This window comes from Paroedura picta, chromosome 15 (assembly GCF_049243985.1).
Source record: "Paroedura picta isolate Pp20150507F chromosome 15, Ppicta_v3.0, whole genome shotgun sequence".
In the NCBI taxonomy this organism is placed as follows: Eukaryota; Metazoa; Chordata; class Lepidosauria; order Squamata; family Gekkonidae; genus Paroedura; species Paroedura picta.
Window position 1 is genome coordinate 21155794 of NC_135383.1, and position 26386 is coordinate 21182179.

Below are 26386 nucleotides of genomic sequence, written 5' to 3' on the forward strand. Positions count from 1 at the left end.
GCAAGTAAAGATTTTACCTCTCTTACAATGACAACAGCATAAAGCTGCAACCAAAATGTTTTAGGAATTGTTACAACAAGTAACAAAAAGAGAAACAAAAACCCAAGCTGAAATATAGGCAAGAACCAAAAAGGGTTAGGGATAAAATCAATTTTGGAAAAATTATTTATTTATTTATTTATTATATATTTATATACCACCCTCCCCGGAGGCTCAGGGTGGTTTATTATAAACTGTTTATTATAGGAGTTCCAATGTTTAAAAACCATCAAAGAATGTCTGGCACACACAAAACATCTAAGTGTGTTCACCAGTAATGCCGAACCATTTTTGACCCTGACCTTGCATTTTGATCAAATAGGTCTTCATCAGAGGTCAGTTGTACAAATGATTAACAAATTTTTACCATTTTTAACAGCGGGGTGAAAAAACTTATTTAGTCTGTTCCGGCTAGTTCTGGTCCTGCAAGGTGTTCATAACAGCAGAATCCTCAGCCAGCATATATTTCTTGTTCCTCCCCTAGATATCGGAGAATCCTACCATGTACCTCTCTGAACCCCCCCTGTTGAAAATGGTTAAAAAATTGATAATTGTATCTGTGTGTATTTGTACAATTGGCCTCCGAAGAAGATCTATTTGATCAAAATGCGTTAGGTCAAGGTCAAAAAATTATTTAGCATTATTGGTGTATGCACTTAGATCTTTTATGTGTGCCAAATAGACATTCTTTTATGGTATTTAAACATTGGAGCTCCTATAATAAACAGTTTATATTTTTCTAAAATTGATTGTATTCCTAATCTTTTTGGTTCTCGCTAGGAATTCTAATTCAAAGGAAACAATTCTAACAAGCACTCGGTGAGAAGAAAAAAGTCATATTTATAATGTAGCCATCAATTACACCATGCTGAAGTAAAGTATATTTGTTTCACCCTCCTGTCTCTGTATGTATATAGCTCGGAGATAAGCTTGAAGATATTTAAAAGCTTGAAGATGTTTCCCAAAGCCCTTACAAAAGGTCTGGGAGCAAAAGGATTTTTAGACCAACCTTCCGGCTTTCGTAATGATCATCTCCGTGCCGGCTTCGTGAAATTTCTTCCATAGTTCTTTTTCGTGCAGGTACACTTTGATATTCTCAATAGTCTTTGGACAAAAAAAAAAGGATTGCAAATAAATAAAAATTAGAAAGACGTCAACATGTTTCGAAGACATACAGCAAAATTCACAGTGGTAAAATGATGTAGTGAACGGTTCAAATTGTTATTGAAGACTGAAAGCTTGAATTATTGGCTGGTCATTTCCCATCAAAACGAGATTTCCCCACCTTCCCTTTCTGTTTACTCTCTGTCTCTCCCCTTGGCTTCCTGCCCCTTTCTTCTGTGGCATAGAAGCAACTCAACCAATGGCAGCCAAGGACTTTATGCTTTCTCTTCCACCCTCTGTGACATCAGGGCAGTTCAGCCAATCAGTTTCAGAAGCTTTGCCCCTACCACAAAAGCATACTGCTTTGCACCCTAAAGTGCAGATTTAGCAGGACTGATTTTGCTGAGAGGATTTCAGGTTAGTGTTATGCAATAAAGCTGGCATGTATATGTGTGCTTTCTACCTTACAGCGCTCTAAATGGCAATATTCTTCTCTCTTTAGAGAGCCAGGGCTGGCCCCAGCGCCTGGTAATCCTGACATGTGTGAACCTACCAAGCAGTCCCATTCCGTTCCTTCAGCTTGGTATTTTTAAGGGCAGGACATTGTACCTGCAGTGCCTTTCCCACATTAGAAGGAATGCATCACCCTGCACACACTATCCATAGTTGTCCAGTACCTGAGCTAGCTCAGCGGGAAGTCTGGCCAGGAAGAAGAAAGGACACCTTTATGCCAAACGAGACCCGTGTCTCTCTAGCACACCCAGGGGGCTCTGAGGCTTTGCCTTAGAGATCTTTCCCTGCCCTGCCGTCTGAAGTCTCAGAGATTTGAGGTGCCTACACGCAATGCATGATAGGACGACAGAGGTGGTACCAAGTTTTTGTCCTGAAAAAAACAGCCATTCCTTCTTCTTCGCTTTCTTCTCCAATCACAGTCTGAAACCTTTTTTTTTTTAATGTCCTCCATGCAGCGTGATCATGCAATCCATTAAAATTCCTTATGGTGATCTTTCTTTAAAGGGAGACCAAGAATCTGGGGTTGCCACCTCTGGGTTAGGAAAGACCAGTGGGGAAGAGCCTAAGAAGTACCTCAGCAGGGCATCATGGCATAGAGACCCCCATCCAATGGTGCCAGTTTCTGCAGGGGAAAACTGATGAGTGTAATCTGAAGATGAGGTGGATTACCAGAAGATCTCCAGGCCCCACCTGGAGTTTGGCAAGCCTACAAGAATTGTATGGTTTTGCAGTAGGTGCAAACTTAAATGGACTCCAGGGAATGGTAGAGGACAGGAAGGCCTGGAGGATCATTGTCCATGGGGTCACGATGGGTCGGACACTACTTCGCACCTAACAACAACAACGTGTTCCAATCAGTACAGGGATGAGTAGAATGAACTCCGCCCCCACCGCCAGGTGTAGAATTGTAGCTAAATCTTGTTATAAATGAGCAATTACACAGAATTCATACCTACGCTGGCATTCATTGGCTCTCATTCCTGGTTTGCCTGTTATTACTGAATTATTTTCATCATTTTGAATGTATTTTTCATTATCCAGATGTTTTCATATTTTTTAACATTGGCCACCCTGGGGATCCTGGTTGAGTAGGCATTAAAATGTTTTAAATCAAGATGAAATAAATCCATTCACCAATTTAAGTTTTAGCACATGCGTTTGGTAACTACAGAGCCTCCATTGCGGGCTTGGGATGCCCTGGCCTGGGGTCAGCTTGCGGGACAAAATTCATTTCTGGCTCAAGATCAGCTGTTCGAACAACAGAATGCAGAAACTGGCCCATTCACGCTGTCAATAAGGACCATTATAGTGCTACAAAATCAGAGTCCAATAGCACCTTTAAGACCAACAAAGATTTATTCAAGGTGGGAGCTCTCGAGTGCATGCATAGAAGCTCCCGCCTTGAATAAATCTTTGTTAGTCTTAAAGGTGCTATTGGACTCTCTTTTGGTTGTGCTATTTCAGACCAACATGGCGACCCACTTGAATCTATCATTATAGTGCTGACCTGGATAGCCTGGGCAAGCCCAATCCCATCTGATCCCGGCAGCTAAGCAAAGTTGACTCCAGCGAGCACTTGGAAGGGCAACCTTGAAAGAATACCAGAGTTGTGGTGCAGACACAGGCAATGGCAAACCCCCTCTGAACGCCTCTTACCTGCAGCCAGGCAGTCTTAAGGCTTCCTGGCTACAGAACACACTCACCATGCAGTAAAGTAAACTAAACAAATGGCTACGGTGCTATTATGTTTGTTTTTCCATTAATTTTGTTTATTTTATTTATTTATAGCCTACCTTTCTCCCCAACGGATGGATCTTGGTGGGTCTTAAAGATGCCCCTGGACTCCTACAAGGACCCTCCGATTTCAGTCAGCTGATTAAATCAGCTGAAGGAGGGGAGGGAAACAACCCCTCCTTAGTTAGCTGCCCGTTTAAAATACAATCAGTGTGCCTGTTTAATGGCCAATGTATTTCATTTTGTGATGGATTGGCTAAGACTTGCCCGATGTCCACTCCTCCTCCCCACCCTCCTCTCTTCCTGCTAGCAATTTGTCTCTGTTTTCTCCCTCCTCGATTTGCTATTGTTGCAAACAAAAGTCAATTGAGCTTCAACGCCTGGAGCGTAATTGCTGTGCCTAAATACATGAGGGGTTTATGTAGGATTTAACCAAAAAAAGAAAGCTTTAACTGGGAGCACAGTCGACTTCACATCTTGGTTTCCTCATTATGCAGCAGGTTATAATTTTGATACAGGAAACGTTGTCAGCACTTTGTTTTTTAAAAGCATGCTAAATAAAGTTAGCCAATCAGCAAACATAGCAGATTGGCAAGTAAATTGTACATTCTCCTCTCTTAGGCATGAGTGTGCCTAATTGTATTTAATTATTGTCTAAAAATCACAGCACATATATAGAGCAAAAATCACATATATATATGCATATATCATATCATATATATATATATATATATATATATATATATGCAATGTTATTCATATTCATATTCATATTCATATTCATATTCATATTCATATTCATATTCATATTCATATTCATATTCATATTTGCATTGCAATTAATCAGTTTTTCATATAGAGCTATAGTAGTTAGACTACTCTAGCAATGTTAGTGAATAAACCAGTTTTTTAAGAAAAGGAAACAGGATGGAGGTTTGAACCCAGCATTTGCTAGATTTCTGATAGCCAGCTTTCAATTTAAATTAGAGACATTGAGGGAATTTGGGAAATTTAAATCAGAAGGAATAAAGTTCACTAAAGACCAACACAACAGCCCACACCTTTCTTTGTGCTCTAGTAACTCCTGATGGGAATCATGCAGAGATACACCAGTAGACTCCCTCGAAGGATTGGTAATTCCACAGTATCTCTGCAGTGAACTAATCACACAGGATATGAAAAGATAACCAAATTACTTATTCCCCCCAATGAAGGGAGATTGGAATGAGTTGTGATTAAAACTGATTCATGCAGAGACACAAAGGTCAGCCTCCTCTGAGCATTATGAAGCAGGCCTTGAGAATGATTGGATCACTGAAACCCATCTGATGGGGCAAAATTAGCCCGCCCCCTCAATGGTGGCTGATTTACAGTTGGCAGTTCCAGAACAGCAACTCATGGCAAATGATATTGGTCAGGCTCCTCTGATGAGGGGTACGTTGGGCTCAGGGGACCTCTAGTTTATTTCCAAAGGAAAACATGCTTAGGAATCACAATTTTGAGACAAAACTAAAGATGTTTGCAATCAAAGATCAGGAGTTGATTATGATTATGGCATGCAGTAAAGTGATTAAGATGCCTTCGGAGAAGCTTGAAACACATTGTGAGATCAATGTAGGGCAATGCTCCTGCTAGCATAATTGGTTACTCTGGGTTTTGCCGCCATTGCGTCCCGCCCGTGCATAAGCGGTTTGCTTCGCTTCTTCCCCCTCTGTGTTTTCCATGTGACCCGAAATCGCTGTTTCGGCAGCCGTGCATAATGGGCCAATGTCAGGTTAATCAGTTAGCATTGTGTGTTTGCAAGGGAAGGCACTCTCCTTTCTAGGTGCGGTGAGATCACAGGCTTTTCCCATGTTGGGTCCTAGCCTTGAGTTTATGACCAAAACACTTCAACTGGTTATCCAACCAACAGAAAAGGTGAAATCCAAGCAATGGCTTTTTCCTTAAGGGATCAAGTTAAAATAACCATGCAAGGTGGCAAGGGAACCACCCCAAAGTGATATCAGTAGTCTAATTTATTTGTGTAGCCAAAGGTCATTACAAAATATAGAAAAATTTGTCAGAATTGTAAAAGATAAAATGGCATAATGATAAAAGTGTAAGAGAAAATGAGGATTTCTAGTTAATTGCTCTCTTTAAAACCTCCTTAGCTCTGATTTTCTTTGCTCCCAAAGCAAACAATGACATTCTATCAGTAACACAAGAGTCAATGTCTGATAATTAAAACATTAATTTTTCAGAATTAGAATTAAAATTTAGACCATTCAATAATCCTTTGAGAAATTTAGTCCTGGGTTTCATGCTCAAGGGCTGGATCACTGCAAATACCCAGACATGGGTACTTTGGTGTTTGGGAGTAACAACCAGACAAAAAAGCAGTTGGCATGGTTTGGAAACATAGGGATGTAAAATCCATTCTGAGCGTATGAATCAAAAGATTGACTAGATAGGGGGTTCAAAGATTTTTGTAAATACCAGATTGAGAATTTAATTCCTAAAATTAAGGATCTAGCAATCCAATTATAAAAGTTATAAACCCAGTCTCTCAGGTGTGATTTATCAGCTGAAATACTTAAGAAGCCATCAGGAATGGAATGACAGAAGATAATTATTGATAAAGTGTTGACCAGTTGAATCCTTGGTCCTTAAAAAAAATCAAAACATTGTTTACTAGAGGTTGTTCTTATTGTTCTGTGTCCCTTTCAAAGTCTCAGTATTGCTAGGTGTCCATGGGCCCTAATTGAGGGGAGGTGTCCATGGGCTCTCATCAAGACTACAGGTGTCTTTTTAAGAAGGGCTAAAATATGTCTGGGGAAGGCACTGGCAAACCACCCCGTATTGAGTCTGCCATGAAAACGCTAGAGGGCGTCACCCCAAGGGTCAGACATGACTCGGTGCTTGCACAGGGGATACCTTTACCTTTACCTTTAAAATATGTCTTAAGAATAAATTTTGCATTGTTTCCAAGCTAGTAAGGATATCTTCCTTCTAGCCCCAAACTTCCACTCCATACAATAGGTGAGGGATGACATTCATTTTAAATAGTTTTAGGACTGGGTCTATAAGAAAACCACTCTTCATGTAGAAAAGTCTCAAGATAGAGTCCACTATCCTTTGTACAGGGGACCTAATAGATGCCAAATGCACATCCCAATTTAACATCTCTATGACTCCAAGACACTTAAAAGAGCGGCATTAATTAATTGAGTTACCATGGACACTCCAAAAAGATTTTTTTTGTCTGTTTCAAAAGACTAATGCCTTAAAATAGAATAAATCTTATCCTAATTGACAATGAGAGTCTCTTCCTACAATATATACATCCTTGTAATATATGCCTAAGAGCCTCTTGTGGCGCAGAGTGGTAAGGCAGCAGACATGCAGTCTGAAAGCTCTGCCCATGAGGCTGGGAGTTCAATCCCAGCAGCCGGCTCAAGGTTGACTTAGCCTTCCATCCTTCCAAGATCGGTAAAATGAGTACCCAGCTTGCTGGGGGGTAAATAGTAATGAATGGTGAAGCCACTGGCAAACCACCCCGTATTGAGTCTGCCATGAAAACGCTAGAGGGCATCACCCCAAGGGTCAGACATGACCCGGTGCTTGCACAGGGGATACCTTTACCTAATGTATGCCTAATTGATGTAACAATCTCCTTAATCTAACTTTAGCAAGGGAGTTTATCATCTGTGTATAATGATATTGAGATTTTTTGTTGACCAAAAGGAGAAAATAATTGTGGCCTCAAGAGCTTCTCAACTATATTGTTTATTTAAAGGTTGAACAGCAAAGGGGCCAAGACACCCCTGTTTTACAACCTTATCAATTGATATTTTGTTTGTTAGGTATCCAGATGTTCCCACTTTAATTTTGGCATAAGTATCCCTATGCAGTTTACATAATAAGGATAATAACTGCTTATCAATATTTGTTCGCACAAGTTTTGATGATAAGCTAATTCTATCTGCGGAGAAAAATGCTTCAGCGAAATCAACAAATGCTTTTAGTGGGGTCATTTATGCCTCCAAAAGCCAATTGGTAGAGTGTTTGGCAATGATCAGAAGTACTAAGGCCCTTTCTAAATTCTGCCTGATCTGAATGAATTACATGATTTACAGTCACCCAGTCTTCTAACTTGTGCATCAAATGTTTGCTATACAATTTAGTACCTATATCAAGGAGGCTCATGATTTGATGGGCCCATTTTGTCTCCCTTTTTATGGATAGGGACAATAATGCTCAGATTCCATGCAGAAGGGATCTGACCCATTTCATTAATTTGTGTAAAGACTTTAGCTAGTACTGGTATCCACCATTCTGGGAAAGCCTTAAAGAAGTCAAGGGGAATCTGATTTCCCTGGGGAAGGTAATGAAATTATTATGCTTTAACTTCTTCCTCCACCACTGGGGGGCCAACCCAGAAGTCCCAAGATATCTAAGGGGACATACTGAGGCTGTGCTGGTATCACCAGGGATGAAAATGGGGAGGGATACAAAGGTCACACTAAAATGGTTAAATCAAACATCTAACTGACAAAATATAGAAGAAGAAGAAGAAGAAGAAGAAGAAGAAGAAGAAGAAGAAGAAGAAGAAGAAGAAGAAGAAGAAGAAGAAGAAGAAGAAGAAGAGGAGGAGGAGGAGGAGGAGTTGGTTCTTATATGCCACTTTTCTCTACCTGAAGGAGGCTCAAAGTGGCTTACAGTCGCCTTCCCTTTCCTCTCCCCACAACAGACACGTGGGGTGGGTGAGGCTGAGAGGGCCCTGATATCACTGCTCGGTCAGAACAGTTTTATCAGAGCTGTGGCGAGCCCAAGGTCACCCATCTGGCTGCATGTGGGGGAGTGCAGAATCGAACTTGGCATGCCAGATTAGAAGTCCACACTCCTAACCACGACACCAAACTGGCTCTATATTGCTTGTTATGTTCAAAAACAAGATCCAAGAAGCATAATTCATTCTTTTCAGAGAGCTCTAAATCCAATTCCTTCCATAAATATTTTCATAGCAGTTATAACAGTGTGACATAATAGAGATGGGTGTTGGGAGGACATCTTTACTTGCTACATGTAGGAAAGCAGGATTCTAGTCCAGTAGCCCCTGAAAGACCCAATAAGACTTCCAGGTTACCATATTTTTAAAGATGAAACAGGACATATTTCCCAACTGATTATTTCAAACGAGTGATCACCATGACAAATGTCATATTAAATGTCCTTACTATTTAAGCTGTGATTATTGTTGCTAACTAGGAATATTCCTAACTTTCCAGCCTCAAAAGAGGACATTTTTCATCAGTTAAAAAAAAAGAACAATGAGAACCAAAAAATAAGAGGGCATCTAGGTAACATGCTTTAGCTCTCTTCTCAAAAGTTTATATACCATGGAAATCTTGGTGTCTCAGTTGCTCCTGGACCCTAATCTTGCTCTTCTAGTGCCAACCAACATGTCTACCCAACTGAACCTTCATTTGGGAGGGCAGGAGAAACCCGTTTATTTCAGAAAACATTAAAGGTAAAGGTAAAGGTATCCCCTGTGCAAGCACCGTGTCATGTCTGACCCTTGGGGTGACGCCCTCTAGCGTTTTCATGGCAGACTCAATACGGGATGGTTTGCCAGTGCCTTCCCCAGTCATGACCGTTTACCCTCCGAGCAGCAAGCTGGGTACTCATTTTACCGACCTCGGAAGGATGGAAGGCTGAGTCGACTGAGCCAGCTGCTGGGATCGAACTCCCAGCCTCATGTCTGCTGCTTTACCACTCTGCACCGTAAGAGGCTCTTCAGAAAGCATTATGTTTATGTTTATGTTTATGTTTATGTTTATGTTTATGTTTATGTTTATGTTTATGTTTATGTTTATGTTTATGTTTATGTTTATGTTTATGTTTATGTTTATGTTTATGTTTATGTTTATGTTTATGTTTATGTTTATATTTATATTTATATTCCGCTGCTCTCGAATGTCTCGCAGCGGTTTACTAAAATCCATGAAAACAGAAAAATTCCATAAAACCCATTGAAAACATAGTTAAGACACAATATCGTGGGTGAATTAATCTGGCAGATTTGGATGTGTTGGTCCTAATTCTGTGCGCTTTTTTAAAAATCTGGATACCTCTTTTTCTTTTCATTCCATTTTTAACAGATGTTTTGTTTCTTTTAATCTGGATTTTAGATCTTGCCAGTGGGGCTGGTTTATTCCATATCCTGACAACCCAATTGTTCCATCGCTAGCCCCCTCAAGGCTAAGCAAATAAGGCCGGTGAGAAATGCTTTAAATAAATCAGTATAGGAATCTTGTGTGTACCTGCTCTGGATCCGGACCCTGTGGGCTGTTCAGAGGTGTGTTGCTGACTCCTGCGACGCCAAGGACTGGGGAACCGGCCGCTGTTTCCACATGGCCCGGGGCCTGGGGTGCCACAAACCCGTCCTCTGCTTCGGACAAGCTTTTCTCCTGGAGCATTTCCTGAAAGAGAGAGGCAGAGAACTTTCACCCAATCACTCCAAGTCAGTTGGCATAAGAGAATCAATGACTGGGCAACCCCAAAGCCAGGTCAAAGGCAAGCGACCTTGGAACTTGGTTGGATGGTAGCTGCCACCAGAACCTGTCACTCTTGAACAGCAGTTTGGTTTATTCTTTTTTGCCACCAAGTCAGACCTCATTCAAGGCAAGAGGTGGTTTGCCATTCCTTCCTCCATGTCACAACCCTGATATCCCTTTGTGGTCTCCCCTCCAAATACTAACAAGGCTCAACCCTGCTTAGCTTCCAAGATCTGACAAGGTCATGTTAGCCTGGACTATCCAGGTCAGAGGAGCTTTTTTTCCTGGATAGTAGCAAAGACCAGCAATGAGTGATGTGGAACCCTGAAGGCTACCTGCTTGATTGCCATGAGTGCTTCTGTGGACCAGATCTTGCTGAACCTTCATACGTCTGATGAAGTGTGCTTTCTAGCCCATGAAAACTTAGGCCAAAAGGCATCTGAAGATGCCACAAGTCACTTCATTAAGTTAACCCCCATTGGAAATTCATCTTGTGGAGTTCAGAGCCACTCTTGCAGGTTCCACAGGAGCCAGTGTGGTCTAGTCATTAAGAGCTGGGAGCCAGGCAGCTGTCAGTTCAAATGCTGCTGCTTCCACAGGCATCCCAGGTGACACTTCCTCTCAGGTCACCATCGGTAATAGTCAGAGGCCAGAGGAAGAGAATTCTTGGACCATCTCTAAAAACCACATGACATCTTATGCCAATAAAGGTATCTGAATCTGGACCACATGACATCTAGGCTGTGCTTCCGTTTTGCAGGTGTGAGTACCTGGGCATGAGCAGGAGCATGGTTATATTGGTGTGAGCAGAAGATCAAGAGCCAAACAGCTCTTGACTCACAGCCTGGAACCATCTTACAGGGTGTTTCAATAAATTGCTGGAATACGGGTCAACGGCAAAACTTACAATGGCAAAATTTTACATATTTGATGCAAAACAGATTGAAATCAGGTTTCAAAAGAAAATGGAGTCCAATATTAGAATATATTGATTGATAAAAATAAGACGGAAGAAACAATTGATGCAAGGCAGGTCACATGACATAACAAGGCAATCAAATCGCTCGAGAGATCCAAAAGCCCCCGCAATAGCTCGGGACCACAACAAGTGGAAACGGGGGACAAAAGGATTAAACATAATATGTCAAGCAATGCAGAAAATGGAATTACGAAAGTACAAAGCAGTTCTGTAAAAGCAGGATAATACATACAGCAAACAGTGTATGATAACAATTCCAGCCAGAAGGCCACATGAGGTTTTCAACAAATTGCCCTTCAGCTGTCTTCAGGATCATCTCTCCCAATATGTCCCCTAGAGATGATCAGGATCTACTTCGGATCCCTGGCCCTAGAGGGGCCAAACTGGCCTCAACCAAGGCCAGGGCTTTCTCAGCTGTAGCCCCAGCCTGGTGGAATGTTTTGCCAGGAGAAATCAGGGTCCTGCGGAACCTTAGACAGTTCCATAGGGCCTGTACAACAGAGCAGTTCCGCCAGGCCTACAGTTGAGACAGGCTACATTCCTCAGTGAGGGCTACATTAAGTCGACCCCCCTTCCCATATCAAAGGCCATATTAGCTGTGTCCTTTGAACATGTTTTAACTGTAGGTAACTTATTTTAAATTTTATTTTTGTATCCTTTTCCAATTTCTATATCATATATTGACATGGTAATCCGCCCCGAGTCTTTTTGAGAAAGGGTGAAATCAAAATCGAAACCTAAATAAAAACGCAACAAGGGCGCTATTTCTCAGTCAGGCAGTCAGGCAGTAACCTTTTATTGGCATAAAATATGTATAAGACCTATAAAAATAGGGTTTAAAATTTCAACAAAATAATAAAATAGGCCATGGGGTTACATAACCAAACAGATCTTAAAATGATTAAATAAACTATAAAAGATAAAATACAAGGTAGGCAGCATATTATTAAAGCATCTTAGTTAGTGCCACACAGGCGTGATTTTGGCCGCGCATATGCGCTGCACGGGCGGGGCAGTTGCCCCGCTGGTCCCCAGCCGGAAAAAGGTTGGGGACCACTGATTTAAATGGATCCCATAGGGCGGGATGGCCAAACTGTAGCTCTCCAGATGTCCATGGACTACGATTCCCATGAGCTAACAATGCCTGAGTCCATAGACATCTGGAGAGCCACAGTTTGGCCATTCCTGCCACAGGTCTAAGGCTAAGGTGCTGAGCACTAGCCCTGAGCATCACCTCCTGTAACCAACCCTCTAGTAGGACTGGAACCATGGCAGGATGGTACCTCTCTGTCCCAGTCCACATAGGAAGTCCAGAAGGACTGTGAGGGGCGGTATTGAAAGCTGCTGAAAGGCCCGGCACCCCTTCAGTCCATATCCCGGCACAAAGCATCCACCAGGACAATCGACACACTTTCATTCCCAGAACTGGACCAGAAACTAGGTCAGAAGGGTCACCCAGCAAGCTTCATGGCAGTGTGGGGATCTGAAACCAGCCTGCCCCCCCCCCCAGTCCTACTTAAAGAACTGAACCACTGCCAAAGTGGGTCTTATTTGCAGTCATGGCTGGTTGCCGTTCGGGAGCCAGTATGGGGGAGGAGTGAGTTTTAAAACACAAGAAAAGAAACAGTGGCTTTCAGTGTGGTCTGAGCCCCTGACTAGCTGCTATCCTGAGGCCCTCTTCTAATGGCCAGAGAGCTGATATACACATGCTCACAGCCAACGCTCTTCACTGCTGCTGAAGTATGCACACGGCCAACTCTGTGTTCAGAGCAAAACACCTCTTGTGATTCAATAATAACAGAGTCCAGTGGCACCTCGAAGACCGGCAAAGATTTATTCAAGACGTGAGCTTTCGAGTGCAAGCACTCGAAAGCTCACGCCTTGAATAAATCTTTGCTGGTCTTAAAGGTGCTACTTCAGACCAACACGGCTACTCATTTGAATCTAACCGCTTGTGGCTGTCCATGCGCACTGACTGCTGGAGGAGGGACAGAGCCTGGACAGCAGGAGGCGCTATATTGCTCTAAGTGGGTCTATAGATGTTCTTCCTCAAATATTATTACTATTATGATTTCAGTTTTTATCCTGCCTTGTCTCAGCCAACTCAAGGCAGATTACGACATTTATTTATAAATTACATAAAAGCTTAAATTGATATCTAAAACCTGGTACAGTTGAAATTCAGGGGGGAAAAGTCTAATTTTGGCCATGGATCCTGTCCTGTAGTGGGGAGGGAATGTGGTCATTTCCCCACTAGATTCATTTGGCAAGTGACAGTAGAGGCTGGGAAGTCTTGAGGATGGGTGGGGGGACTGGAAGCAGAGCAGGAGGGAGTGTCGCCCCTCCCATAGGCGTCCCACCACTGGTCAATCTCAGATGGTTCCTTCTTGGGTCTTGCTTTCAGAAGAATGCCTGCAGTGCTTTGCTGGTTCATGGCCATCCCTGTGTTGGCTTCGATCGTGTCCAGCTAGCAGATCCTTTGGCGACCACGTTTCCTTTTGCTGCTGACCATGCCGAGCATTAATGATTTTTCTAGCAAGTCTGATTGCATGATGTGTCCAAAGTAAGTGAGCTTCAGCCGTAATATCTTGCCTTCTAATGACATAGTTGGTTTGCTCCTCTCTGAAACTATCTTGTTGGTGACTTTGGCTGACCATGGGATTCGCAGCATTCGTCTCCAACACCAGAATTCGAAAGCATCTCTTCTCCTCCTGTCTTCCTTCTTCAGGGTCCAGCTTTCGCATCCACAGCTTGTTATGGGGAAGACAATGGCGTTGACTAGCTGGCACTTTGTATTAAGGCTGATATCTTTACGGCACCCTGTAGGGCAGCCTTTCTCAGCTTTTCTTACTGTTGAGAGCCCCACAAAACCCCAGAAGCCACGCAATTGTGCAGAATATAGTTGTGAATTGTAGCTGTGGACACCTCCGCCCAAGTCCCCTCCCCTTCCCACCCCCTCCAGACTTATCATTTTGCAGTCATATCACTCGATCAATGTGAAAAATTAACTACCACCTATTCTGGCAACCCCTCCAGGGCTCTCATGAAACCCTGGTTGAGAAAGCCTGCTGTAGGGCTTTCAAGGCAAGAGACACACAGAGGGGGCTTGCCCTTGCCTCCCTCTGCATAGCAACTGTGGTCCCTTGGGGGTCTCCCATCCAAACAGCAACCAGGGCCAACCCTGCTTAGCATCCAAGACATGATGACTTCAGGCTACCCTGAGCCATTAAGCCAACTTCCATTTGGATGCCGTGCTTGCGGGGGGACTCTCTCCACCACCCCCAATCAAAAAATTAATCACATGGAACAGAAATGACTGGGCTCCCCGGTGGATCTGAACCACAGGCCCCCAAAGGAACCAGCTGACCACAGCGGCTCCTGGTCGTCCTTCCAGAGTGACCTCACCGTCTTCAACTGCCTTCAGCCTTCTCCCAAACAAATAACTGAGGATCAAAAGGCTGTTGTTTCTCCCCCCCTCCCTTTATGCTGTCTAAAATCCCTTTCTGGGAACAGGGGTTTTGCATTCAACTTCTCTTACAAGGGTTGGAGCTCCCCCAGCAAGAATATTCAGGAGCCTTTTGCATTTTTTGACCTGGGAGTGTCCGGATTGCCTTACAAACTCCTATCAGAGTGCACGCATGAGCGTATTTATATATTTGGATTCGCAAGCAGGGACTGGGGAAAGCCAACTCTCAACCCAAATACTGTCTCACTTTTATTATTGCTCTTATTTTAAAAGGGAAGCCATCCTTTAGGATCCATCAAGAGCCTTTGTGTCCCCAAGCAAGGTACGCCTATCCATTTCTGATCTGGTCTCCCCCACCAGCCAACTGCTGGCCAGGCTTCCTCAATCAGGGTTTCATGAAAGCCTCGGGTTTCTTATCGGCCCTGGAAGGGTTTCCTGAAGGGGTGGGAGCTAATTAATTTCCATTGTTGTTGTTGTTGTTAGTTGCAAAGTCGTGTCCGACCCCTTGCAACCCCATGGACCATGATCGTCCAGGCCTTCCTGTCCTCTACCATTCCCCGGAGTCCATTTAAGTTTGCACCGACTGCTCCAGTGTCTCCATCCAGCCACCTCGTTCTCTGTCGACCCCTTCTTCTTTTGCCCTCGATCACTCCCAGCATTAGGCTCTTCTCCAGGGAGTCCTTCCTTCTCATGAGGTGGCCAAAGTATTTGAGTTTCATCTTCAGGATCTGGCCTTCTAAGGAGCAGTCAGGGCTGATCTCCTCTAGGACTGACTGGTTTGTTCGCCTTGCAGTCCAAGGGACTCGCAAGAGTCTTCTCCAGCACCAGAGTTCAATAGCCTCAATTCTTTGACTCTCGGCCTTCCTTATGGTCCAACTTTCACAGCCATACATTGCAAGTGGGAAGACCATAGCCTTGACTAGACACACTTTAGTTGGCAGGGTGATGTCTCTGCTCTTTAGATGCTGGCTAGATTTGCCGTAGCTTTCCTCCCCAGGAGCAAGCGTCTTTTAATTTCTTTGCTGCAGTCCCCATCTGCAGTGATCTGACTGAGGAGACAGTCGACGGAGGCTAAGAACACACTCTGTTTTCAGTCAATCCTCTTGTCTCCTCCCCACTCCGGAGAGAGGAGACGGAGTTCCCCAACAAACTGGTTAGCTATGTCTGCAGTCCTAGAATTATAGAATACTAGAGTTGGAAGGGACCTCCTGGGTCATCTATTCCAACCCCCCGCACTATGCAGGACACTCACAACCCTATCGCTCATCCACTGTCACCTGCCACCTCTTGAACCTTCACAGAATCAGCCTCTCCGTCAGATGGCGATCCATCCTCTGCTTAAAAATCTCCAAATATGGAGAATCCAACACCTTCCAAGGAAACCTGTTCCACTGAGAAACCACTATAACTGTCAGGAACTTCTTCCGGATGTTTAGATGGAATTTCTTTTGCATTAATTTCATCCCATTGGTTCTGGTCCGTCCCTCTGGCATGTCCATCCTTCTGGGTCCGTCCTGTGCATGCTCATCTGGGTGTAGACTCCGTGGAACTCAGCGGGGCTTACTTCCACACATACTAAGGACTTGCTGGTAAATCCCCTGAAAATAGTCCATCCGATGGAATTAGATTTGGAATCCAAAGCACCAAAAAGCAAGCTCCATTCCACACAGGGGACATAATTCAGAGCAAAACAGGCATTCTGCAGGCCCAAGTTCTACTTTTTCTGAAACTATTTTTAGCGGGACAGATACCAGTCAGTTCCCAACCTCTGACCGAGCCAGTTATACAAAAACAAAAAGGCAACAGCAGGTGTCGAAATACGTCAGGATACCAGCTGCAGACCACTTTCAGATTTCTGAAGAACTGTCACCATTTCAGGGAAGAAGGACTGTGCTTTGGACATGGACGGTCCCAAGTTCGATCCGCAGCACCTCCAGTTCAGAAGACCAGGTGGGAGGTGATGGGAGACCCTGGAGAGCCACTACTAGTCTGAGTAGACAAAGCTGACCTGGGTGCACAAAAGGTCGGATCCAGAAGAAGGACACTGCATATGTTCATTCCCCAGCCCAAGTTGGAGGGGGGGGGGGGTTGGACTCTCCCATCCCAAGCAAGCTGCATTGGCATCAGACTGTTAACACAATTAAATCAGAGTCCAGTGGCACCTTTAAGACCAACAAAGATTTATTCAAGGCGTGAGCTTTCGAGTGCAAACACTCTTCTTCAGACTAGTCTTGCACTCAAAAGCTCACGCCCTGAATAAATTTTTGTTGGTCTTAAAGGTACTACTGAACTCTGGTTTTATTGTGCTACTTCAGACCAACATGGCTACCCACTTGAATCTATAATCATACACAGTACATAATCCATACATTAATATTATACATATACAAACACACATATAAATATAATGTGATATAAAACTTAAGCTAATAACTAGAGATGGCTAACATTAGCTACAAATTACAAGGTTTAAATATGAATAAACTACCATTATCAGAGTCCAGTGGCACCTTTAAGACCAACAAAGATTTATTCAACGTATGAGCTTTGGAGCGCCGTTCTGATTTTCTGATTTTATTATGCTACTTCAGACCCACATTTGAATCTATCCAAATTGTTAACAGTTTGTCTAAAATCCCTTTCAGGGAACGCAGTTTTGAAGCCTTTTGCAGTTTGATCTGACTGCAGCTTGCTCAGGATGGCAGAGTATGACCTCCCCTCCCCCTTGGGCTGGGGAATGAACACATGAACTTTTCTTATCCTGTAAACCAGGGGTAGTCAAACTGCGGCCCTCCAGATGTCCATGGACTACAATTCCCAGGAGCCCCCTGCCAGCGAATGCTGGAGGACCGCAGTTTGACTACCCCTGCTGTAAACCCTTTCTCCAAGAGGTTCAGAGGGGCACATAGACCCCTGCCACCCTCCTCCCACCTCCTCCCCTAGCAATGGTCCCATTTATCCCAGCGTTGATCTCCTCCCCCCAGGGGGGTCATGCTGAAGGGGAGTACACCTGTAGCCTTGAAGGAAGATGGAGGAACAAAAAAGGTGGGTATAAGGTGGGGTCACCACCATGTTGCAGCCCCCATGTTGGAATGGTACTCAAAGCAAATACTACAACGTAGGCCCCAGCCATGTCCAGCCACCCTTAGTCCGGCCGCCCTTTTGTCCAGCATCAAATGGGGGGGGGGATGAGCTTTTGAGAGTCGCAGCTCCCTTCGCCTGATAGGGAACTCCATTTCCACTGAAAAAGGGGGCTTTGACTCTTGAGGTCTCATTGCCTGACAGTCTTCTTGGCCCCAAAGATGCTGTTGGACTCCAATCGAGCTCTTTGACTGCAGGTCAACGTGGAGACCCTCTGAAGCAAAAGCCAGCCCCCCCCCACCTTCCTCTCCTGATTTCCAAGGGGTCCCTAAATTGTCCCCTCTCTCTCTCTCTCTCTCTGAGTCCACTGGACTGGATTTCAGAGCTGTCCTCCTAATAAATGACTCTAAACGTATCTCTCTGCTGAATGAATCTTATTCCTCTGGGATTGGGGAACAACAGAGCACAGAGAGCATTCAAAAGCCTAAATTAAACCTACCCAGGGCTCCTCTCTGACTTAGACCCAGCAGGGGAGGGGAGGAGGAGGGCAGGCCCCCAACGACAGCCAGGCAAAGAGCATTTCAACTAAGCTACAGTGAGATTTTGTCAAAGGGATCCCAAACCAAGGTCCTGTCAATTCTGGTTTCAAATATCTTGGCGAATGCAGCCAGAGCCCACTTACTCTGAAGTAAACTCCCCAAGGAAGAGGAAGAAGAGTTGGGTTTTATATGTCGTTTATCTCAACCAGGAGACTCAAAGCGGCTCACAGTCGCCTTCCCTTTCCTCTCCCAACCACAGACACCTTGTGGGGTGGGTGAGGCTGAGAGAGCCCTGATATCACTGCTCGGTCAGAACAGTTTTATCAGTGCCGTGGTGAGCCCAAGGTCACCCAGCTGGCTGCATGGGGAGGAACAGGGAATCAAACCTCGCTCACCAGATTAGAAGTCGCCACTCTTAACCACTACACCAAGCTGGCCTATCTGGAGGCGCAGCCCCCAAAGAATTTGGGTGCTCCTAATTCCTGGCCAGTGAGGAGCTTCTGTATGCGTCCCCAAAAGTGAGTCTCACCAAAGCAACAGTCCAGTTGAGGAGTTCTATTGAAGTCAAGGAGTCTCCCTTCAGAATCATCAGGGCCAGGGCTGGGCTGCCGGGTTGTTCCTACAGTTGGAAGCATTTACGTTGAAGTAAACACAACTAGGCCCTGGCTATGTTTTCCATGTGGCTGAACTCAGCAATATTTTACTTGGCTGTAAACTCTTTGAAATTCAAAACCCAGGAGAATAGTTTTAGATTTCAACCTGGGGAAATGAGAAGGTGCCGTCCTCGTTGGCTGGGTCTCCTCAAAAGTAAACCTCATGTTATGCAGGTAGATCCAAGTGGGTAGCCAAAATCGGAGTCCAGTGGCACCTTTAAGACCAACAAAGCCCTGAATAAATCTTTGTTGGTCTTCAAGGTGCCCCTGGACTCTCATTTTGTTTTGCTACTTCAGACCAACACAGCTACTCATTTGAATCTCTCCTGAAATGTCTCTCCGGCGCTGGGGGAGACGGGGGGGGGGTGCAATTCGTAAAACCAACAACATGGTTTTTTTTCAAAACAAAAAAAAAGATATGTCCCTAAAGATATTATCCCCAGCCCATAACGGTGATAAGGAAGTCGTCTGGTTTAAAAAGACACCTGATTTTAAAAAAAATTAAAAATAAAAAGTCTTACAACCCAAACTAAAAATGGTTTAAGGCAGGAGTAGTCAAACTGCGGCCCTCCAGATGTCCGTGGACTACAATTCCCATGAGCCCCTGCCAGTTGGCAGGGGCTCATGGGAATTGTAGTCCACGGACATCTGGAAGGCCGCAGTTTGACTACCCCTGGTTTAAGGGCTCATAATATTTATGATCCTCGATCGGTTTCAGTGATCCAGATGTGCCCCTTTCTGAGTTTGTTCTTGGAGGCAAGGACCCCTCGCCCAAGAAAGCCTCCTGTCCCCTCCTGCCTGCCCCCCCCCCCGGACTTTCCCTCCCTGGTCCTCCCCTTAAACTCTCCCTCAGGAAACACAGTCAGGGTCCAGCGGCCTCTTTACGACCCACCGCCCTAGTCTCATTCTGGGGCCTGGCAGATTTCCTTGCTTCGGAGTCACGCTTGAAAACGCCACATGGGCCACTGAAAGTGAACCTGTCCCCGTTTGCTTGAGACTCTCATTGGACTCCTGGCTGTTAGCTGTCCCCTGGAAACGGGCCCAGGATCTGGCCCCAACTCGGGTGGAAAACAAAGGCAGACGAGCCCTGGAGTTTCGAGGTTCAGCTAAAAAGCCATCGAAATTTCGGCTACGGTGCCTCCTCTCCCTGCTGATGCCGGCTTGGAGATGTGGCTTGCAAGCCCTTCTCAGGGGTCTCTCCCCGCGCCCTTCCAGGCAATGCACAGACCCCGACTAAGGACCTCGAGGCGCCCAGTTTAACCTTGCACCCCTCCTACGGGCAGCTCTGCAGACCCTCGCGCTGCATGGGCTTCCTTTGAAAGGTGAGGCTTCAGATCTCACCTCTGCACAAGGCCACGCAGGTCGGGGGTCATTCTCTGGCTGGAAGACGCAGAAGCCTGGCATGCAGCCGTCCCCCTGGGTTAAGGCCGCGGCCCATCCCGCACGCGTTGGATGACGCTTTGGCTGCTGGATTTCCTGGGACAAACCCAAAAATCTTCTTCGGAAGTGCCTTCTTGGGCGGAATGGGGGATAGGTAAGCCGCGGGACGTACCTCCGTCCCCACACAGCACTTCTCTGTCAGGCTGGAGTTGCTGACACTCCCCCCTCCCCCGCTTTACCAGTTGAACTACTGACTCAGCTGATGCTCCGCAGGGACAAAGCCAGGGCGGCTGCGTCCCCCAGCCGCCTGCTTCTTTTTGCTGCAAGTCCACAATCCCACACCCCAATTTGGGGCTTCCTTCCGAGAAACCACAAAAACCAGGGGTAGTCAAACTGCGGCCCTCCAGATGTCCGTGGACTACAATTCCCATGAGCCCCTGCCAGCACGCTGGCAGGGGCTCATGGGAATTGTAGTCCACGGACATCTGGAGAGTTTGACTATGCATGAACCATTAACACTTTTTGGGGGGCGGAGGGGGGGGCTGTGTTGAGATTTGTCCTCCCCCTTTCTTATCTCCAGTCGCCTTAAAAATGGGCCACCAGACGCAAAAGGGGCCCAAGCCGCGTGGTCGGAACCCGGGCCGGCCGCGCTTTCCCGGGAGATGAAAGTCTCCTGGTCGTCCTTCTCGGGCAGACGCTGGGGAAAAAGCCATAAAGATAACGAGGCCGCCGAAGCCGGCCCTGGTCAAGTTTTACGAAGGCCCCTCTTGCCTGTCTGCGGACAAAGGCCGGGAGGAGGAGGAGAAGGAGGATCAGGGCCGGCCCCACACGCGGAGCCAAATCTCTGCCGGCTCCCGGAGGCCCCGATCCGGCACCCCCGCGCCAGGCCGGATCTTGGCCCAAGGTTTCCTCGGGAGGAAGCCTCACAGAGCTCGCTGGCTTTCGCGCTCCTCTCCAGTTGACCCACCAGTTAAACCCGACGGGGCTGACGCCCAGGGCGCCCAGGCCGACCCGCCCGCGGAATTCAGTCCCACATTGGGGGTGCGTTGGATCCCGAAGGGCGTTTGGCCTACAAGAAGGCCCGCTTCGGCTCCCAGGCCGGCCTTTCCCGGGCCAGGGCTGTCGAGCAACGCCTGGGGAAGGGAGGAGGGCTTCGGGCCGCCTTGGAAGGAAACGCACACCCAACTCCCGGCACGACGCGCCCCGGAGAAAAGGCCTGAGAACCCCCTTTGGACCCGGGGGGAGCCACTGGGGTGGAGATTCGTTGCGGGCTCAGAGAAGGCACCCCCATCAGACCTTCCTGAAGCCCCGTATGCCACACTGCTCCGGATTAAGGGGCTGGCGGATCCCAGCTCCACCCGAGACTGTCGTCTTGAGCGCCCAAGGGAAGGGGCTGGGCGAACTGCATGGCCTTTACTTCGGCGTAAACAGGCCAAGGATCCTGTGGCAACCCCCACCTCTGACCCCCACTGACGGCGAAGGTGCCACTAAGTACTTCCCATTTAAAAAGCGGTGTCCTTGGGAGGGTCACAAACACACACCCGCAAAATACCAGGCCCCTTCCTGGCGGCTCCTCGGGAGCAAGTGCCACGCCTATGAATGCGGCCCATCCAAGGCGATCTCTGCCCTCCTTCCAACGGTTGCTCCGGGGCCCCTCCGGATTGGCAGCGATTCCGAATGGGAAACCGGGGGCCCCGTCTAAACGCCGTCTAAACACAAGACGCTGGAAGCCCTGCTCATCGCAAATCGCACGCCCTCCCTCCAACACACAACTTTGACAAACCACCACCAGGTAGCTCTCTGTCACGTGTGAATTTGGATCAGCGTCTCAGAACAAAATTGAAGCCCAAGAAAGGCGCCATTTGGACTCAGACCAGAACGGCGACACACAGGGATCTCTCTGTTCGACGTCTCGGTTCCGGTGGTTCTTCTAACCGGCCTGGTTTGGTCCCTCTTAAACCGGGTTCAATCCCAGGCACAAGCGTTTCACGCTCTGGTAAACACTGCGGGGGTGTGCGTGTGATTTTAGTGGGCAAGCGGTGGGATTACAAAGACTGGGCCTTGGCCGCCGTCGACCCCCTGTGGTACTCCCGAGCCTCCTGGGTCGTCTGAACGCCTCATCCCGGCCTCCACTTCGGGGCCCTCCAGCGGGGGCATAATTGGATACCGTCCAAAACAACGTCTCTTGGGCAGGATCCTGCTCCGATTTAGCCTTTCTAAAGTCCCACTGGATTCTGGAGGAGGCGGACTTTTCTTCACCCACGGAAATAAAATCGCCATTTTAAAATGCGCAACTGCGCCTAGATCGTCTAGAATCAGTTCTGTTAAGTTCTGAGATTGGGGGGGGGGTATCTTATTTTTATTAATAATGAACGGGCGTGAAGGCCGGCCCAGCCAAACCGTCTCCCATTGACTGAAGGCCACTTACTGGGAAGTATCCCTTAAATACCCACCTTCCAAGGCAGGAAGCTTCTCCTATCGGTTTCTCCTTAACAACACCGAGTAAGTACTTAGGAGAGTTCCTGGCTTCCGTTTCTCCTTCAACAGCGAGTAAGTGCTCAGTAAAGTCCCTAGCTTCAGCTTCAGCTTAAGAACACAGAGTAAGGAGAGACCCTAGCTCCAGTCTCTCCTCAACAATACTGAGTAAATGCTTAGTAGAGGTCCTGGCTTCAGCTTTATCTTAACAACACTAAGGAGGGCCCCTAGCTCCAGTCTCTCCTCAACAACATTGAGTAAGTGCTTAGTAGAGACCCTGGCTTCCACTTCACCTTAACAACACCGAGTAAGTAGAGCCCCTTGCTCCAGTCTCTCCTCAACAACACTGAGTAAGTGCTTAGTGGAGACCCTGGCTTCCGCTTCACCTTAACAACACCGAGTAAGTAGAGCCCCTTGCTCCAGTCTCTCCTCAACAACACTGAGTAAGTGCTTAGTGGAGACACTGGCTTCCGCTTCACCTTAACAACGCCGAGTAAGGAGAGCCCCTAGCTCCAGTCTCTCCTCAACAACACTAAGTAAGTGCTTAGTAGGACCCTAGCTTCAGAGTCGGGGCTTGGGGTGCCCACAGACCGCCGCTTCCCAGAGACCCCGCCGCCTGTCGATCGAAAGCCCCAGCCATTCCGGGCTGTTTCGTCTCCCCAGCCCGTTTCCGAAACTCGCCTGGAAGCGCGCGCCCCTTCCCCCGCCGCGCCGGCCGCGTTGCTGCAACGCAGTCCCGTTAGGAGAGGCTCATAAATAAGAATTAATAAATTGCCCCGCGCGGGGGGGGGGAGGGCAGAGGAACAGGAATAAAACGAGGGGCAGCCGGCAAACAAGCAAGGCGCTTGGAGGGGCTGCTTTTCTCTAGGACTGGTTTTCTCTAGGACTGCAGTCGGCGGCATGGGGAGGGGGGGCACAGGCAGAGAGTGCCCACTGGCTCCATCGGGCAGCCCCCCTGAACCGGGGAGGGGACTCCAAAAACGCCCCGTAAAGAAAACTAAATCTAGGGATCCATGGGGTGAGGGGCAGGGATCAGTTGCAGTATAATCCCCCCCACCCACCCCCACTCCACCACCCCCCCCATGTATTTTAGGCCGCAAAATACCATTTGGTAGCTTTCAAACGGACTCGAGCTCACCTAAAACCCAATGTAAGCTTCAATCCTGCCTAAATCGGACTGGAGGCAATTTGGCGGGAAACCCCAAAGTATTATGCCCCCTCCCCTCCCCGCAGGCCTACATGGATCTCTCTCTGGGTTTTGAATCTGCCCCCACACCCCCCTCCGGATTTGCAAACATTTAATCCAGGCCCCCTAATACAGCCCAGCCTCCTTTCAAAACGCTGAAAGGTCAAAGTGAGGCGTTGAATCTGGACGTGGCTCGACTTCTCCGGTCAATTCTCCAGTGGACGCGGGAAAGCCCTTTCCTCGGACGGCCAAGAGAACAAAAGAGCCGGGCAAATCCAGAGGCCCTGCAAGCGGGAAAGCCCGCGGGGCGGCGTGGGAGAGCGGCTCCTTCCCCTGGCGCGGATGTTCAGGATCGCCCAGAGGACGGAAAATTTGCGCCCAGGCGAAAGAAGGCTCGGGCAGGCTGCTTTCCGCGCGCTTTGCAGCGGTCCTTCGCGATGGTGGGCTGGGATGGCATCATTTCCCATGTGCAAGGCTTGTCCTTCACTCGGCAATCCTACCAGCACGACCTTCCCCGCTTCAAGCCGCGCTGTTTTGCCTTCCGTCCTCTGGGCCATGAAAGGCGCCCGACCAGCTCTTAGCGCCATCAGGCAGGGCCCGTCGGAATGCAACGCTTGTGAGACGCTCAAGGGCCATTGGAAACGCGTGTCTAATAATCCTCCCCATCTCTTCTCGAGGCCTGCCTCTTGCAATCGAATTGCTGACCCTGTCCACGGGCCCATTCACACAAACACAAACACTAAACAACACTCTTCCAATGCGCTTTGCAACTGGATTTTACTGAGCGAAGCCCACTTGCAAATGGCCACTGAAATGGATCGAAGCGCCAATCTTTCGCCTGCGTAAAAGCACCCACTCACTTCACTCGGGGGGAAAACACGCACAGAATTGGGTAAGCCCAGCGAGGCTTGCTTCCGAAAAAACCTGTCTCGAGACGGGTCTCTCCTCTCCCCCCCCCCCCTCGCCGCTGTCCTCTTTCCTGCCTGATGGCCCCCATTCAGGATCATCCCGCTGGCCTGGCTCGCGAGTAGGCTAGGCTAGGCTGCGCTGGGCCGGGAGGCGGCCTGGAGCTGCGGAGGAAATCGAGCCGTTTCACTTCCGCGGAAAGAGAGGAAGCGGATGTTTACTCCCAAGGAAACATGCCTCGGATCGGGGAAGCGGCCCTTGTCACTGTCGCCGGCCCAGAATCCGGGTTGGAGAATTCAGGGCGTCGGGTGAGGGTGGTGAGGGACACGGAGAGCCGCTCTTGGTGGCATTTCGAACCCACTTTTTAAAAACAGCATTAATTCTCTCTCTCTCTCTCTCTCTCTCTCTCTCTCTCTCTCTCTCTCTGCAAAGAAAAGCCCCGATCAGATTCTTCGCTCGTCCACACAGCAGCGCCCCAGATCTTGTACACCCCCGTGAGAAAAATTATTTTGGGGGGGAAGCAGTTTCTGTCCCAAGCGCCTTAAAAAAATTACGGTGCTCTCCTCCTAAACCAGACTCTGCATTCTTTTTTAAATGCATAAAGGATGTGTTATTTTTTTCCCCCTGGAGCCCTTAAAAACATTTCCCGACCCCAGCCTCTCTTTTGAGCAAACCCGGAGAGGCTCGGCCTGCCCTGCCCAAGGCCTGCACTCCCGTCAAAGCTAGGCAGTCGCAGCCGGGTGTCCTTGGGCCCTTGGACGCTCTCCGCTTCAGCCGCGGTCCCCCGTAGTGCACCCAGATGGGATCGACTCCCAAGTGCGGGTGTTCGGTCTCCTGTGTCGGGAATCCGCATTACTTGGGAGTAAGTCCCGCTTCCCTGGAAATGAAAAGGCAGCGATCAACTGGTTCCCGTGGCGTCTGGCTGCCAGTTTAAGGGCCCTCCCAAGGCTATGCTTCGCTTTTAAGGCCCCTTACTGGGTGCTGGGGAATTCCCGTGGAAGCCGGGCGCTTTACTTGCTCGTAAAAGGCCAGCTGTAACCCTACAGACTTGGTGGGTGCAAATCCAGAGGCCCTCCATCATACATGTGCATTCAGATCGTGGTCATCAGAGAGGCTGTTTTTCTAATAGATTGTTTAAAAAGGGAGGATTGCAGCTGAAACACAGAAGTCTGGAGACGAACTTAGAGGCATCGGGAAGGAGGAAAGAAAACTGGGAAAGTCTGGGGAAGAATCCGCCTTTTGAGGGCAAGAAAAATGAAGTCGAAAAAGTCACGACGGAGCCCGGATCCGCCCCTCAATTGGCCCCAGCTCCCTCTTCAACCTGTGGCCTTGACTTCCAAGGACTTCGCAAGGGGTACCTCCGTTCTGGGCTGCCCTCACCGGCCTGCGTCCCCCAGCCCCTAAACCCAGCTTCTGCAACAAACTAACCTTCCAAACGTGGCCAAGCGCACCCGGGCCGCTCCGGGGAAGTTCGGATCGTTTAATGCGAGCACCCTGTCAATCATAAGTGGCTGAACAGGGGGATGGGGGGGGGGGAGTCGAAAATGACCGCCAAATGCTTCAGGAGCCGGGCGTCCATCTAGTTCTAACATGGAGGAAGGGTGATGGGAATTCTCTCGTTAGGCCTCTCCCGGGCCAAAATCGTTCGGCTTCGTGGCTTGCAGAGGGCCAGAAGGAAGGGACCGCGCGAACCCACCCCCTCCATTTGCGGAGGAGCTCGGCCTTTCCGCGCATTGATTGTGGCAAGCCAGTTGTTCCTGGGGAGGCCGGATTCGTCTCCCGCTACTTCTCAGCC

General features: G+C 47.8%; 1 protein-coding gene across 2 annotated transcripts in view; it reads right to left on the reverse strand.

Moving 5' to 3' along the window:
* The window catches only part of TBX4 (T-box transcription factor 4), a 96849-nt gene that overhangs the window by 61675 nt on the left and 8788 nt on the right, over positions 1-26386 (reverse strand). For both annotated transcript variants that reach the window (XM_077311975.1, XM_077311974.1), the window contains exons 2-3: positions 9693-9851; positions 1049-1143 (exon numbers count right to left, since the gene is read on the reverse strand). In XM_077311975.1, the coding sequence (XP_077168090.1) occupies positions 1049-1143; positions 9693-9848 (251 nt within the window). In that variant the 5' untranslated portion in view covers positions 9849-9851. The remainder of the gene's footprint in view (positions 1-1048; positions 1144-9692; positions 9852-26386) is intronic.